The sequence below is a fragment of the Ambystoma mexicanum genome, chromosome 3q (genome assembly GCF_040938575.1).
Source record: "Ambystoma mexicanum isolate Mex_15411 chromosome 3q, UKY_AmexF1_1, whole genome shotgun sequence".
In the NCBI taxonomy this organism is placed as follows: domain Eukaryota; kingdom Metazoa; phylum Chordata; class Amphibia; order Caudata; family Ambystomatidae; genus Ambystoma; species Ambystoma mexicanum.
The window spans coordinates 753,503,233-753,519,376 of NC_090926.1; the positions used below are offsets into that span (position 1 = coordinate 753,503,233).

At 48.3% G+C, this 16,144-nt stretch overlaps 1 protein-coding gene across 7 annotated transcripts in view; it reads left to right on the top strand.

The window, feature by feature from the left end:
• The window catches only part of FBF1 (Fas binding factor 1), a 1,089,678-nt gene extending 1,074,616 nt beyond the window's left edge, over positions 1-15,062 (top strand). For all 7 annotated transcript variants that reach the window (XM_069654733.1, XM_069654729.1, XM_069654732.1 and 4 more), the window contains one exon: positions 14,818-15,062. In XM_069654733.1, the coding sequence (XP_069510834.1) occupies positions 14,818-14,901 (84 nt within the window). In that variant the 3' untranslated portion in view covers positions 14,902-15,062. The remainder of the gene's footprint in view (positions 1-14,817) is intronic.
• Positions 15,063-16,144: the final 1,082 nt, after the last annotated feature.

Genomic DNA, 16,144 nt, shown 5'->3' on the forward strand with positions numbered 1-16,144 from the left:
CAGCATCTCCTTCCTCCCCTGGGAACACACAGCATCTTCTCTACTCTGCCTGTCCTGCTCCAGCCTGCTCCTCACGTCTGCCACCTTCTCTCCAGGTGGGTTCTCCCTTCTGTCTCGCCGACTCTTCTCCTTCTCAGCTGTGATGTTTTTAAACTCCCGCCTCCATGCAGGAAGGAGTCTTGGGCCAATCATATACGTCGAAAGACTAGACCATTCATTGCTATCCACAGCTTCTTTCATAGCGGTCCTCTTCTTAGTCTCAGTGCTGTTGGAAAACAAGTCACCATTAGCAAAGAGTTTAAGTTGAGTCTCTTTAACAGATTTGTGATTTGTACAAAAAGAAAGAACATTGCATGTGGGTGTTTCAATAACCTCTGATCATCTTACTTTAGGATTTTCAATAGAGTCAATGAGAAAACAGGGCAGGGACTTACAATAGCCCATGAAGGCTTGTGGGATGGAAGAGACCTAGTGGAAGGGAAAAGGGGAATACTGTCTCTCATCCTTCGACTCCCCTCCCTGGGTTATCACCCTCCAGGTAGTCCTCCCTCGCACATCCACCCCCGGGTCAGGATCCAAGAGTGATGGCATTTCCCTGGCCACCTGGGGGGGGAGGATATTTTGGGGAAAGAAGTGAGGACACCCTCAGATTCCTCACAGTACTTATCAACCTATAAACATCAATTACAATTTTTCATTGCAGGGAAAGTACCTTATTCTGGTGAATATATTTTAGGTATTTCAAACATTATATAATAAGTAGTAAAAAATGAATAAGAATAGATAGAAGTAGAAACATGTTATGAACATTGTAAATGTTCACATTTAAATTTACAATTCTCACTGTAATAACATTACATGAACGCATTGTTTTCTAAATAACATACAAAAGAAATATGTGCCCTTGTGCATTATGATGATTTATCATCTAAGAATTCGAAGTTTGGTTAATGTGCAAAAGAAATCAGTTACTTATGCTACATAATTGTATACCGCAGGTTACATTTAAAGAAACAAGGCCAGAATGCATTGTACTGTGTACACATGAAATATGTACATATATGCCATATTTGTAAATGTAATAAATCAAACTAGTGACATCAGTGATGTCATGCATGATGATTAGTGATGCCATCAGTGATGTCACTTGCCTCCCAACGCTGTGCACAATGTATGAAACCTTACAAAAACTATAAGTGGAGGCTTTCTCCAGCAATGTTGTACCGTGTCCTCATCTTGTGGAGAGGTAGAGCGTCTCTCTTCTTATATTGTGCACAGCGTTATGAGGCAAGTGACATACACAGGGTTTGCCCTGAAGACAGAGTCTGAAATCCATAGACTGACCCATGCCACATACACACACTGCCTGGCTCATTTGAGATAGTAAAACAATGTGCACTTTTTAAAATAAAAGTTAGCAGTGACTCATAGTTTAGGAGTAAAGATTGAACTATGATCAGTGTGTAATTAACATGTTAAGCTCTTGAGCATATTATGAGCACACAGTTTACTAGGGGTGTTCCTTTAGAACAGTTGTATGATGTATTGATTACCATGGTGTCTGAGGGATACACCGTAACGCTTCTGATATGATCATTTATTTATATCGCGCTCATACACCAGTGTTTCAGAGCGCGACAAGGCAAGGGAGGGGAGCCAAAACAACAATCTTACTAGGCTCAGTGACATTGAGAACGCGCAAGTGCATGGGAAAGGGAAAGGGGAAAAGTGCATGGAAGGGAGAGAAGTGGAAAGTGCGGAACAGAGGAGAACAGATAAATAATAATAAATAAAAATAGATAAAAAGGCGATAAACAGTGGTAGTGCAGCCAGCAAGTGACAAGTGCTGTGTTTAAGGCAGCAGACTGGGTATGTCTGATAAGTGTGGAAAGAAAAAGAAAAGGGGTGTGGGGGACTGTATGGGTACAGATACAGTCCCCAGTGCAAGGTGTGGCCCGGAGGCAGTGCAGGATGGTGGCAGGGTGAGCAGGTATTTGGGCCCAGGGGAAAGAGGGTGGCCTGGTGCACTGTGCTTAGAGAGAAACAGATCAGCAGGGGAGAGGGGGGTCAAGGCAGAAGCAAAATGTCCCCAGTCTAAAATAGGTGCACTTCATCCAGACTACTCTTCTATCAATATAGATGGTTCTATGATACTGAAACATGTAAAAACTCTAGGAGTCTAAGCCGCCAATTCCTGACCCCTACCAATTGCATTACCCTGGCCAGGGCTTTGATTTCATCAAGACTTCACTACTGCAATGTAGTATTACTTAGCACATCCATCTTCAACCTCAATAAATTACAACTAACACAAAATAAACCCCTACGAGCTGCCCTTGGAATAAGAAAATCTGACCATATCTCCAAGACCAGAAGAGACCACCACTGGCTGCCCATCAAAGCTAGTCATTTTCAAAACTCTATGCATCACTTTCAAATGCCTCCATAAAAATGCTCCCATTATATGATATGATATGGCATTTATAACGCACCTATATACAAGTGTTTCAATAAACTACTTGAACCACGCTATAGCTAAAAACGAAATTACTAGATCCCTAAGATCCAAAAACCACTCACTTTTAGCAATGCCCCGCTACAAAAATACTAGATCAGGGGGCAGTAGCTTCCAATATCTAGCCCCCAAACACTGGAACCCCTCTTATCATCAAAAATGAGGAAACTTTCACAGGCTTCAAAACATTTTTCAAAACGTGGCTATTTAACCAATACCAATAAAAACCGCCACCATACTATCTGTATATAGTTCTGTATTTGTGCTGTACCTCGGTCTATTGTAGATAGCTGTGTTTTTGTACGTGATTTCTGCCCTGTTGTAAATATCTTTGGAGTTGTACCACTGCATTGTTGTAAATACTACTGTAACTGCGCAGTAATGGCCTATTAATTAATGTTTTAGTAAGTTGTCTGTAACCTCGCCGTGATACCTAAGGGTTTGGGCGTTTAACAAATTCAATAAAAATAAATAAAAGGATGGTGAAGGTGTACCGATGAGGAGGATCTCAGGCTTGTTGGTATTTAGACAAAGATCCTTGGCGGCACACCAATCTTGAATGACAGTTAGGCAATCAGAGATAAGAGAAGGAGAGAAGGTGGCAGAGAGTAGCTTGAAAATGAGTTGAGTGTCATCAGCGTACCACTGGATGTTTGAGCAGAAAATGGCAATGCAGTGGGCGAGAGTTGCCAAGTATTGGTTGAATAGCCAGGGTGAGAGGTTAGACCCCTGGGGAACACCACAGGTGGAGAGGGAGATAGATGATCGGAGGGCCCCAAGTTGGAACTGGGAGGGTCTGTCAGAGAGGAAAGAGGTCAGCCAGGCCAGAGCCTGATCAGTATTACCCAGGTTATCACAGAGCCAGTTGAGCAGGGTGATATAATTGACCATGTCGAAGGCAGAAGAGAGATTGAGTAGGATGAGGACAGAGGGAATGTTAGAGTCAAGGTTGGAGAGCAGATCTTCACGAATGTTCAGGAGAGCAGTTTCCGTGCTTCTGGCAGATTTGAAGCCAGACTGGTGGTCATGGAGAGAGCCAACAGAATCAGAGTGACTGTTAAACTGAGAGATGGCCATTTTTTCCTGGAGTTTACCAAGAAAGGGAGTAATTGAAATGGGGTGATAGTTAGCCGGGCAAGAAGGGTCGGCTGTGGGTTTCTTGAGAAGAGGATGCACAAGGGAGTGCTTCAGACGGGAGGGCAAGGATCCTGAGGCAAAGGAGAGATTGCAAAAATCGGCAAGGGCAGGAGCCAGTGTATCAATGTGGTCCTTAGAGGAACAAGGATGAACCTATTTTGATGAAATTTTCATAAATCCAGTTAAAGAATGTAATAAGGTGTTGTGAACAATTCTAACACTGAAGGTGTGCCCACCTTTCTTTTCTCTTCTTTATTTGACACAAAGTTACCACGTCGGGGCTCCACAGGTCACAGGCCTAACACATAAACTGGCTGTGTATCCCCCTCTTTCAGACTTCTAGCGGTACAAGCCTGATATGTTGATGACTGCTACTACTGACCTTGTAAAGGGACTGGCCTGACATACCGAGTTTCAACTGGACTGCACATGCAATGACTGACACTTCTGAATTCCTGGGAGCCCTCTAACAGGGTGGGCTGTTTTTCTTTTCTCCAGCATTGGATCTTTCATGGATTCACATGCTTAGAATATTCCCCGTCGACAGACTGGAGGGTTCCCAGTCTGTCGACGGGGAATATTCTAAGCATGTGAATCCATGAAAGATACCAATGCTGGAGAAGTGGAGTTACAGGTAAGAAACTATTCCCTTCTCCAGCATTGAATCTTTCATGGATTCACATGCTTAGAATATTCCCCGTCGACAGACTGGGAACCCTCCAGTCTGTCGACGGGGAATATTCTAAGCATGTGAATCCATGAAAGATACCAATGCTGGAGAAGTGGAGTTACAGGTAAGAAACTATTCCCTTCTCCAGCATTGAATCTTTCATGGATTCACATGCTTAGAATATTCCCCGTCGACAGACTGGGAACCCTCCAGTCTGTCGACGGGGAATATTCTAAGCATGTGAATCCATGAAAGATACCAAGGCTGGAGAAAAATGGAGTTAAAGGTAAGAAACTATTCCCTTCCTGCTCTTCAGTTCCACTGATCCCTGCTATTAACACAGTGTACCATTTAGACCTTGAAGATCGCAATGGATGGGGGAGTTGAACATCCAATACATGCTTCTCTCAGCAAAACTACCAATCAAGTACAGACAGGCAGAGGTAACTGGGTATTTGCAGGAGGGCCATGTAAGCTGTGATGTTTTTCAAAGGTTTCATTCCATCTCTGCCTGAGGAAGTGGAGACATTACATGAAAGCTTACAAATAAGCAAAATAAATGACTTTGTTAGATTAATTAAGGTATCGACTTGTTGTCTTCTTTTGGATCAACATTCTATTCAACCCTTTGCTAACACAGTACAAGTGAACTGAAATAACGGTGGCAATGTGAGCTAGTGAAAGGGGGCCTGTCTGCAAGAGGCCACTGGTGGGATTGTAGGGTTGCAGGTAATTTCCCTGAGCAACCAACTCTCCTCTAAGATCTCCTATGACCTTACACTAAACACGCATACCCCACAGACAGCTGCAACGTGCTTAGCCATCAGCACATTAACACCAACTGAGTCACAACTATGTTCTCCTCTTTTGCCCTATCACACACTCCTCCATCAGCAGCTAAAATGACCCAAAGTGCTCTAGTTAATCAGATCTTGGGCAATTCCCACCTAAGATCTCTTTAGTCCCTTTACACTCTGCTCCATCAGCAGCTAAACCGACCCAAAGCACTGTAGTTAATCAGGGCTTGGACTCTTCCCACCTGAGATCTCCTCTTTAGTCCTTTTACACACTCCTTCATCGGCAGCTAAACAGGTGCAAATATTGTGGGCTCTTCCTAATGGATAACATACTCCCATGTTTCTCCACCAAAACCACAGATAGATAATGTTGCTCACAAGAACTGGGTACTTCTGACCTGCACCCATCAACACCACAGGCTTTGCACCTGCCTCTCCTACCGTCCCACTAATGAAGGCCACCCCCCTTTTTCTAACGCAGCCAAGCATAGCAGGGCCACCAATAACGGCAGAAAGGAGCTATTCAAGACCAATTACATTACATCATCTGTGCACTCTAGCAATAGATACCATGGAGTTGGGCTCTTCAAACGAATAATTCTGGCTTGGTTTGCAGAGGGCAAAGTGGACACACTGAAAAGGATCAATAATTCTCTGTTCAAGTGGACTCCCAATCTTACTGTTGTTTAAATGATTTTGATCGATTGGACTGACCCTCAAATGGATCTATTTGTTAGTCCACGGAATACTCTGTGTGCTTATGTATCCCATGCGATTCTCATCGTCGCCTCTCTAGGAGATGGTTTCCTTCTAGATTTAACAATCAAGCCGTTACATGCCTTTCCACCACACACCCTTAATCCTGAAAACTTCAGATGTCCAAATCATCTATGAATTTCTCATCTGATGATGTTGATTCCAACCTGTCATGATATGAGATGATATGATAGTTTATTCATATGACGCCTATACACAATCAGGCCGATTCATGAAATGAATGTGCGCTGAAAAAACGGCGCACGTGTGCGAAAACGTGCGATTCGCAGTGAAATAGCGAAAATCGCAGTGCAGGTGCGATTATCGCATAGAAAACAGCGCACATCTATTCATGGAAGTCCGTGCACGTGCAAAATGTGGGATGTGCGCTGAAAAAGTGCGCGGCGCACGCTGGTGCACGCTGGCGCACAGGTTATCGAACGCCGTGCGATAAGGCCACAGCGAATTCACACATAGCGCGGCGCACATAACAAAAGTAGGCGTAACACATGGCGTTACACGCAGAATGGGGAACAACTCGTGAAAATGTGGGCGTCACAGTGGAAGTACAGGAGGCAAGTACTCGGAACGCCCACACGCTCGCCTACAACACGTATTCATGGAATCGAATAGGGAAAAACAGCACACCGCCAAAGACGCGCACAGGCCCATACATGTCCGCCACACGAAAGCAGGCGGTAGCGTCCCTGCGCAGGAAAAAAATGTGCGCCAAATTGTGCGCTAACATAAAGCACCCATATACAGCTCTGATGAATGTCCCATACTGGGCCCTCTTGGACAAATGACGTGCAAAGGGGTACGCGACAAACACGGACACCCGCTGTGTGAATAATAGCGTGTGCGTGTATTTTGGGGGTGCGCGAGAAGTTTCACACGCGATTGGGCCTGGGGGAGTGTGTGCGTGTATTTCAGGGGTGCGCAAGAAGTTCCACACGCGATTGGCCTGGGCGCGTGTATTTCAGAGGTGCGCGAGAAGTTTCACACGCGATTGGCCTGTGCGCGTGTATTTCAGGGGTGCGTGAGAAGTTCCACACGCGATCGGGCCTGGGGGAGCGTGTGCGTGTATTTCAGAGGTGCGCGAGAAGTTCCACACGCGATCGGGCCTGGGGGAGCATGTGCGTGTATTTCAGGGGTGCGCGCGAACTTTTACACGCGAATGGTCTGGGTGCGTGTATTTCAGGGGTGCGCGAGAAGTTCCACACGTGATCGGGCCTGGGGGAGCGGGGTACGTGTATTTCAGGGGCTTGCGGGTGGTTTTACACGCGATCAGGCCTGGGGGAGCGGGGTACGTGTATTTCAGGGGCTCGTGGGTGGTTTTACACGCGATCGGGCCTGGGGGAGCAGGGTACCACTCACCGTCTGCCTTGCGTGTAGAAGAACGCGTAGCCAACACCCACCCGCTGTGAAGTAATAGCGTGTGAACCCCAACGCCTGCAAAACACACGCACCGCACCCCACGAAAAGCAACGCCCGTGCGCGATACGTCACAGACGCGCATACGCGCTAAGGGCCTTTGGTCCAATGGAATCGCGTATGCGTGCTGACGCGCTTACGCGCTAAGGGCCTTTCCTCGAATTACACGCTGACGTGCAGAATTTTCACGTACCAAATCACTCCATATCAAGCTGGCCACGCGTAAGCACACGGAAGACCACGCTCCTGCCCAAAAGGCCGAATTACTGCCCCCCAGAGCCCCGAGCAGCCTCCCACGAGCCATCTGCTGCTGCCTGCCTGCTGCCACCGTGCCCTGCCATTTGGTGCCTGCACATCAGCCATCTGCAGGGGTCCAGTTGCTGTTTCCACCCCTGCTGGAACAGAACACTCCCGACTGGGATACCATCGCTCCACAGCCCAGCCCCAGGACCCAGTTGCCCACCCACGCCTGCCTCGGGGGTCGCCATGTCGGGGCAAACACCATCCGAGACCACTGGCGACCCCCAGCCAGAGGGGCAGAGGGCCACCAGCTTCAGTCAGAAGGAAGTTAGTGTCCTGATGGAGCTTGTCCTGGGGCATTATGATGCCCTCTTTGGATCACCACGCGCCGACAAGGAAGGACGGGACAGGATCTGGGACGACCTTGTGGTTGCCATCAACGCGGAGGGGGTGGCAACCCGCAACATCAAGCAAGTCAAGAAGCGCTGGGAGGACTTGAGGTCCAGGGCCCTCATAAAGGCCCGGCGCCTCATGGAGGGGGGCCGGGGCAGCATGAGTACCATCCAGCTGAGGGTCCTGGAACGCATACGCCCAGCGCTCCATGCCCAGATCCTTGAGAGGCAGACCCGTCTGGAGTCCAGCGGTAAGTGGCCAAGCATTGCTGTGTGAGACAGGGCATGTTGCAGTGTGCTGGTTGTCTGATACTTGCCTGTATGTGTGACATAGGTCATGTACACATGTGTGTGTGCAGGGACATCATGGTCATGCATGTGAGACCAGTAATGTGTGAAGCACACGGTTGGTGTATGTGTTTAAATGCAACATGGGGAGCCCTATGCGGAATGGACACATGAGAGCATGCCAGTCTCTGTTCCTGGACATGGGTGGGGGTGAGGGATGGGTGCTGATGCCATGTACATGTATGGTGTCCATGTCTGTGTTTCTGACCTGCGTGTCGGTGACTTGTGAATGCCATGACACATGTCTGTGACAATGTTCAGAATCACTGATGCAGCCTAGTTATCCTTGCATCCACTGTGTCTGGGGTGTACGAGTCCAGATGGATGAAAGTACGTTGAAGTGTGTGCATGTGATAGGCATGACCCATGATGCATGTGAGTCCAAAAACAACATTGTATGCTTCAAGAGTCCCTTGGACATGTTTGCTTATGTCCATAGCATGTGCCATGCCTGTTACTGCATGTGTTTTGCCTGCACTGACCCATGTGTTGTGGAGGGACATGATGGAAGTGATCTTTGACAGTGCCACTCATCTGCTATTGCTTCCTGTCTAGGGGACCATTGTACAGTACCCTGATGCTTGTGTTCTATGTCTCCGTCTACACAGGGCAAAGTGAAGAAGAGGGCGGAGACGGCGCTGTGGAGCCAAGCGGCGGGGATGCCCCCACGGCTGCAGCGGAAGGGGTGGGTGAGCCCCCACAGGGGCTTGCAACGGCGGAAGACGGTGTGGAGCCATCCAGGTTGGTGGTTTCCACAGAGGAGGAGGAGGCCGCTACTGAGCCGCACATGGGGCCTGGTGGGGGCATCCCTGCTGGTGTAAGTGGTGCAGTCCAGGGGCAGGGGCAGGAGGCAGCACAGGTCGCCGTGGAGGTGCCTGTGCATGTCACTGTCCCTGACACTGTTACTGCACCACCATGCACCAGCAGGGATGCCCCATCCCAGGCCCGTCCGCAGGTAGGGGGGGATGTCCATGTCATCTGACTCCCCTCCACCTGCGGACGAGGGGACCCCTGGCCGTATGGAGAAGGTCCTGATTGGTGTTGCGTTGCGCATGGCTGTCATTCGTGATGAGGTGCGTGCTTCCCGGGGGGAGCACGCACGTCATCACGAAGAGCACCGTGCCAACGTGGCCCAGTTGGGAGCGGTCATGGTCGGGGGTCTCGTACATGTGTCGGGCACTCTGGCGACCCTCTCCTCCTCTGTGGAGGCTATGCGCCAGTCGTACTCCATGCCGTCTTCCGGCCCAGATGCCACCAGGGCCCCCTGTGGACCTGCCCCGACCAATGCAGCCACCTCGGTGGGGATCCCATCCCTGCCACAGTCAGGAGTCGGAGGTCCAGCAGGGGTGGTCACACCAGCAACTGGACCCCAGCAGATGGAGGATGTGACGGCATCATCGGGCAGGGCACGTGCACAACGGCGTCGGTGGATTCCATCAGCCTGGATGCCGTCGTGCTGGCACAGGCAGTTGCGTCGGAGGCAGCGGCAGGCTGAACGTGGGAGGCATCATGGCTCGGGGCCATCAACATCAGGGGTGCAGGCATCGGCCGGAGGGCAGGAGAACCCTGGAATGGGAGTGGCTTCCGTGTGGGAGCGGTTGGGCCAGCAGATAGGTGCGGAGCGGCAGCGGGCAGAGGAGGAACGGCTCACAACGGTCAGGGCGGAGAAGGGCGCTGAGGCGGGCTGAGTGCCTCAAGGGTCTTCGCAGGGAGTTGGAGCTGGACACTGCATTATCCCTGTGAGACCTCGGGGCCAGGGAACATGCCCGCCTCCAAGCCATTGAACAGGAGATCGATGATGCCCTGGCCCATGACAACAACCAGTGAGCCGTCGGACTAGCCCGCTGCCCTTGTAAATAGTTATGTAGTTAGTGTTAGGTTTCCTTTGCTTTTTTATTTATTTTGGACCTTTTGGACAATGGACCACATTTTTGTATATAGTTTTTTTATTAGGTAGTATTTTTATGTAGGTTTCATTTCTTCAGTTGGGATCATGGACCCTGGATTGTTTATCTGTATATAGTTGACTGTTGGATTTTAGTTTTTTTTTTGGATTTACCCATGGAGCAATGGTTTTCGGTTTTGTTTTTACCTTGGATTTACTTTCTTGAACTGTGACTTTGGACACCTTTCCTTTGGATTATGATTTGTGGTTTTTCATTATTTTACGGACATGCTGCTATTGGTTTTTGATTCCCATTGTCATTTGTTTATTTTTAATTCCATTTATGCTGCTTTTAATACATTTTTTTCATCAAACTTCAATGTGTAGTATCATCTCATTGGTATCATGCATATCAAGATATGGGTTTTGAGATTCACTGACACCCATTGGGTGCATGTGAAGGACATGTGTTCATTTCCAAACTTGCAATTGGGGTTCTATCATGTTATTGCCATTTCTAAGTGGGTGGATGCAATGCTTGGTTGGGTGTTTGGCATTTGGAGGCTGACCATAAGGGCCAGGGATCTAGATTGTGATGACATGTTGGCTGGGGGACATGTGTGGGGGCCTGCTGGCAGGTGCCCCGCAATGCTGGTGTGTGGGGGTGCAGGGGAACATGAGTGGGACATGAGTGGGGGCCTGCTGTCAGGTGCCCCGCAATGCTGGGGGGCGGGGGTGCAGGGGGACATGAGTGGGGGCCTGCTGGCAGGTGCCCCGCAATGCTGGGGGGTGGGGGTGCAGGGGGACATGAGTGGAACATGAGTGGGGGCCTGCTGGCAGGTGCCCCGCAATGGTGGGGGTGCAGGGGGACATGAGTGGGACATGAGTGGGTGCCTGCTGGCAGGTGCCCCGCAATGCTGGGGGGTGAGGTGCAAGGGGATATGAGTTGGTGATCAGTAGTGCAAGGAGACATGTGCCTTTGCTGGGGGGCATGCCCATGTTGGGTGGGCTGCCTGCGGGACATGACCAGGGATGCAGGGTAGTCCCCTGTGGTGTGGGCTGCCTGCAGGGGCCGTGGAGGGTGTACAGGGGAACACCTGGGAGGACCCACACTGCCAAATCACATGTAGGACTCCCCAGCACCCCTGGAATACACATACCCAGCCCAATCGCTTGTAAAACTTCCCGCGCAGCCCTGAAATACACGCACCCAGCCCAATTGTGTGTAAAACTTCCCGCGCACCCCTGAAATACCCGCACCCAGCCCAATTGCGTGTGAAACTTCTCGCGCACCCCTGAAATACATGCACCCAGGCCATTTGCGTGTGAAACTTCTCGCGCACCCCTGAAATACACCCGCACGCTCCCCCAGGCCCAATCGCGTGTGAAACGTCTTGCGCACCCCTGAAATACACGCACACGCTCCCCCAGGCCCAATTGCGTGTGAAACTTCTCGCGCACCCCTGAAATACACGCACCCAGCCCAATCGCGTGTGTAACTTCCCGCGCACCCCTGGAATACACGCACCCAGCCCAATCGCGTGTAAAACTTCTTGCGCACCCCTGAAATACACGCACCCAGCCCAATCGCGTGTAAAACTTCTCACGCACCCCTGAAATACACGCACCCAGGCCATTTGCGTGTAAAACTTCCCGCGCACCCCTGGAAAACACGCACCCAGCCCAATCGCGTGTAAAACTTCCCACGCACCCCTGAAATACCCGCACCCAGCCCAATCGCGTGTAAAACTTCCCGCGCACCCCTGAAATACACGCACCCAGCCCAATCGCGTGTAAAACTTCTCACGCACCCCTGAAATACACGCACACGCTCCCCCAGGTCCGATCGCGCGTGTTCCCGAAACCCGTAATACACGTTCCCCGCTTTGCATTTGCTGTTTGCCAGTCCGGTAAACTGGTCCAGGGTTGGCGCAGCCCTTTGCGATGGTTTTGCGATCTTGATGGCTTTTCCTTGCGCGAGGGCGTTCTTGGGGGCGTAACTGGCGCTGCTGCCGGGTCGCTGCGCCACGTCTGCTTTTGGAGGCGAGAATCCATGAATATGATGTGCGCGGAAATTGATTTTATCGCACGGGGCTGGCGCAGACATTCGCACGGGCACGCTGTGCGCCAGCCGCGTGCGACACTTTTGTGCGAATTTCCATGAATTACCCAGAATGTGTTTCAAAGCACTTCAAGGCAAGGGAGGGAACTAGGGAAAATACAACGACATTCGTACAGGCCATGAACAGTAAGGATGTGAAATTAACTATCGTACTCGGCCTGACGACATTTCAGATAGTGCAAGAGCTAAAACATAGATAAGGAAGGGAGGGTGAGAGTGAGAAGGAAATGGAAACAGACAGGTGACTACCGTACTAGGCCTGACGACATTGCAGATAGTGCTGGAGGGGGGGAGGCAATTAAGGGGTGGTGGTGGAGGAGACAGACGAGGTTGCTTTCATACTAGGGCCAGGGACAATTCTGATAGAGTAAGTGCATAGAAGAAAGTAAGGCGAGGAGGGAAGGAGGTAGGAAAAGGGAAAGGAGGAGAAAACAGAGACTAAGCAGTCAAAAAGAGTTGAGAAGCAAGAAGGGAGAGCGAATACAATTGCAGAAGTCAGTAGTAACACAATGTTGCAAGCCAGGATACAAGGTGAAGATGGGAACAGCATGGTTCAGGGCCACCATGGGTACAAGATGCAAAGGAAGTCCAGCATGAGAGTTGTGAAAGGGTGACGTACCGTGAATCAATGATGTCCATAAAAGTCAAATCCAGCATTGGCCACAAGACGGTGAGTGTGAAACCAGAATGTATCAGAACAGACTCCTGCAGAAGTAGGCTGAAGGGGGGGGGGCAGGGTAGAAGAATCAAGCAAAACAAGCAACACCTGTGTGCGAGAATGGTGGGGGACATAAGGGAACATCACGAGGGGACCAGAAGGGGTGTGGATGTCCTCTGGGGACAGAGGGAGTAAACACATGTTGGTGCATGCTTACCTGCTGTCTGATCAGGGGGTCGGGTCCTAGGTCATCCTGGTCCGAACAGGTCCAAACAGGAATTGCCATTATCTTTGTCTGTCATTGACAGATTTGTTTTTTTTCTGGTGCCCCTCCTGTTATATGAAAACAATGCCCAAACACTCCTTAACAGTCCATATCGCCTTACTCAGGTTAAGATGTTCATTTTCCCCCTTCCTTGTCATCACTGAATTCGGGAGCCTTGCTCCTGAGGAGCTAGTTTATTGTTTCAAAGGGTTACCTGGGTATCATGAATCGAGCAAGAATAACAATCTAGCAGCAAGCAGTGCAAGAGCAACTGGCTTAGGATGTGTTAGTAGGCACTAAATAAAAAGATGCAGTCCCTTCTTTCATCTTTTCAGAATGTCATGTATTTTATCATGTGCTTGCTGAGCATCGGAATAATTGTTGAGTCTTGCAAGTATCACCCCTTGCCCATTTCTGACAATGTAAATACTCCACAACACAGCTTGTCTTTAAAGAATAAAGCACTGACGTGCTGTGTTGGTGCTCTTTATCACCTTACTACTCCTTTTAAAAAATCTGAACTTCAATGGGATGTACATTTGTTTCTAGACAGTCGTGCATAAACCATTACAGAATATGGCTTTATATGATTTAAATGTCTTTTTCTTGAAAGATGTACTTCTATTAGCCAGCATTTAGCCAGATAGATCAATGAGTGACAGGATTTCTTCCAAGGTGCCTCATATTTCTTTTCACAGGAACAAGTTGGTGTTTCTCTTAATTGTTTATGATTTGCATCTTAATCAGGAAATAATTTTTTCAGTTTTCAACCAAGGCCTCTTGCTTTACCTCTGAGGAAACATGGCATAATGTCAGTGTCTCCTGTACTTTAACGTTTTACATTGAAGGAACAAAATGTGTGACTTGGTGATTTTGTTCGTGGCAAGGAGGCCGCTGAAGCGGTTTCAGCTAGGTCAAATGTTTCCTATATTTTGCATTCCTTACAACTTCGAAGTGCTCTTTCCACTGGAATAAAAGCAGCCGTTGTGTGACTTTTTGAAGAAAGGCCTGAACTTCAGAAATGTGTGGGGAAATTGCACGCAAACCCACGCCCTGCCACATAGTTTCTGTAAGTGCCACTCTATATATTATACCTCAATATGGATTCCATCTTGTAGCCAAAACGTTTTGTGCAACCAATTCACTTCATCACTTTCGGAGCTTTATAGTCCGGTTCCAATCAGTTGGGTAGAGATAGCGAGCCACTGCCAGGTTGAGGATAGTGGTGATCCCAGTGCCTTTAGTCCTTGCTGCCCCTTCTTTCCAGCAAAGACCCAGGCATCCCCTCGTTGCATACTTTAACCTACGGAACACAGGGAACATAATCCTATGAAACCGGGTGCAGCAGTTGGTGACACGTTTATAGGGGCAGGCTAGCATGTTTACGGATGCGAATGTTGAGTGGCCCAGCACAATTCTTTAGAGAGACAGCAATCCTAGATGCAAGTCTGCGCATGTATGTGGTACATGCAGTTCCCAACCAATTGTGAGCGTTGGCAGATATTCTGAGGTACTGGAATTACTATCAATGGCATGTGTCCTATTTTCCCTATAGGTTGGTTCAACTTTGACTTGCATGTTTTCGTTTACCCACACAGGACCATGACTTCCTAGAAGATGAGCAACATTTCCTGGATACACTGAAGAGGTCTGCGTACCTTTCCACCTCTCAGACAGTCTGAGGAACACCCTGTGCCATCTTGTCTACCTCTACAGTCCCCTTTTTTTACATTTCAATAAATGTGTTTCAAAAGATAAAAGCCATATTACTATCCTGTCTTTGTCACTGTGCTTTCTTCTTTTTTATGTCAATTATACATTAAAATGTATTGCACTTTTCTAATTCATTCTGAAAGTTTTTTTAATATTTAACCTAACCAAGTCAATAATCTAGGGTTCAGATTATTAATTTGTTACCATTCTATGAGCTGGGCTGTTTAAAATTGTATTTAATGTGCACTATTCTACAAAAAGACTAATATCACATCTGTGCAAACCAGACGAACATTTTAAAAGTTCAAAAGATGTTTTTGGTTCTTGTTTACATTGTTTTTGTATTCAATATTTTTTTTTCTATATCACATTTATAATAAAGCCTTTATTTATTAGCTGCGGCTCATGGCCAGTTACTTCATTGTACACCTCATCTTGATGTGATATGCATTGATTAGTGAGAGACAAACGTTGACTATGAAGATGGACCACCTTACATTGCAGTTGCAACTTTGACTTGTGCCCCTTGGAAGCGTAGTGTCTGTTAAGAATTAGGCAAAACATTAAGCGGAAGGCACATTTTCATTTCTGGTAAAGCCTAGTTAATGTCCAATTTGTCCTGAAGACCCATCACCCATCCAGAGAGTAGCTTCACAGAGAACACAAGTCGATAATCCGATTTCCTTTATCTGTAGAGGTTTTAAAGTCCCCAAGAAGTGGCTGACTGGTAGCACTGACATCAGTAGGGCGCATATTGGCCTTTTTTTGATACTTTGCCGCACAAGTGGGAGGGAATCCTTGCATGAATGCAGACACAGGTATTAAGTCCAACCACTTGACGGCATACGTGCAGGCATTTTGGGTTGTTCTCCTTCATGTTCATGGCAGAGATCAGAAATGGTGGCTGGCATTGCGAAAATGTGTATTCAATGGATTGCGTTCTTGCACAGATTCCTCTTCTGATAGATATCCCTTCCAGTGTCTGCTGCTCTGAATCTTTTTCGACAGGGGGCATAGTGCGGTTCGATGTCGACTCCATCTTGATTCGGCCACGCAACTCTTTGACTCAGGACCTGACGTCTGCAGTATATATATCACTACGCACTAATTTCTTGTTTTGTGAGGATCTACCACCATACTTGAGAAGCAGGCTGACAGTACTCAATCAATAAGCACATCATTCCAAACGTCGTAACTTTAAATTGTCATTCC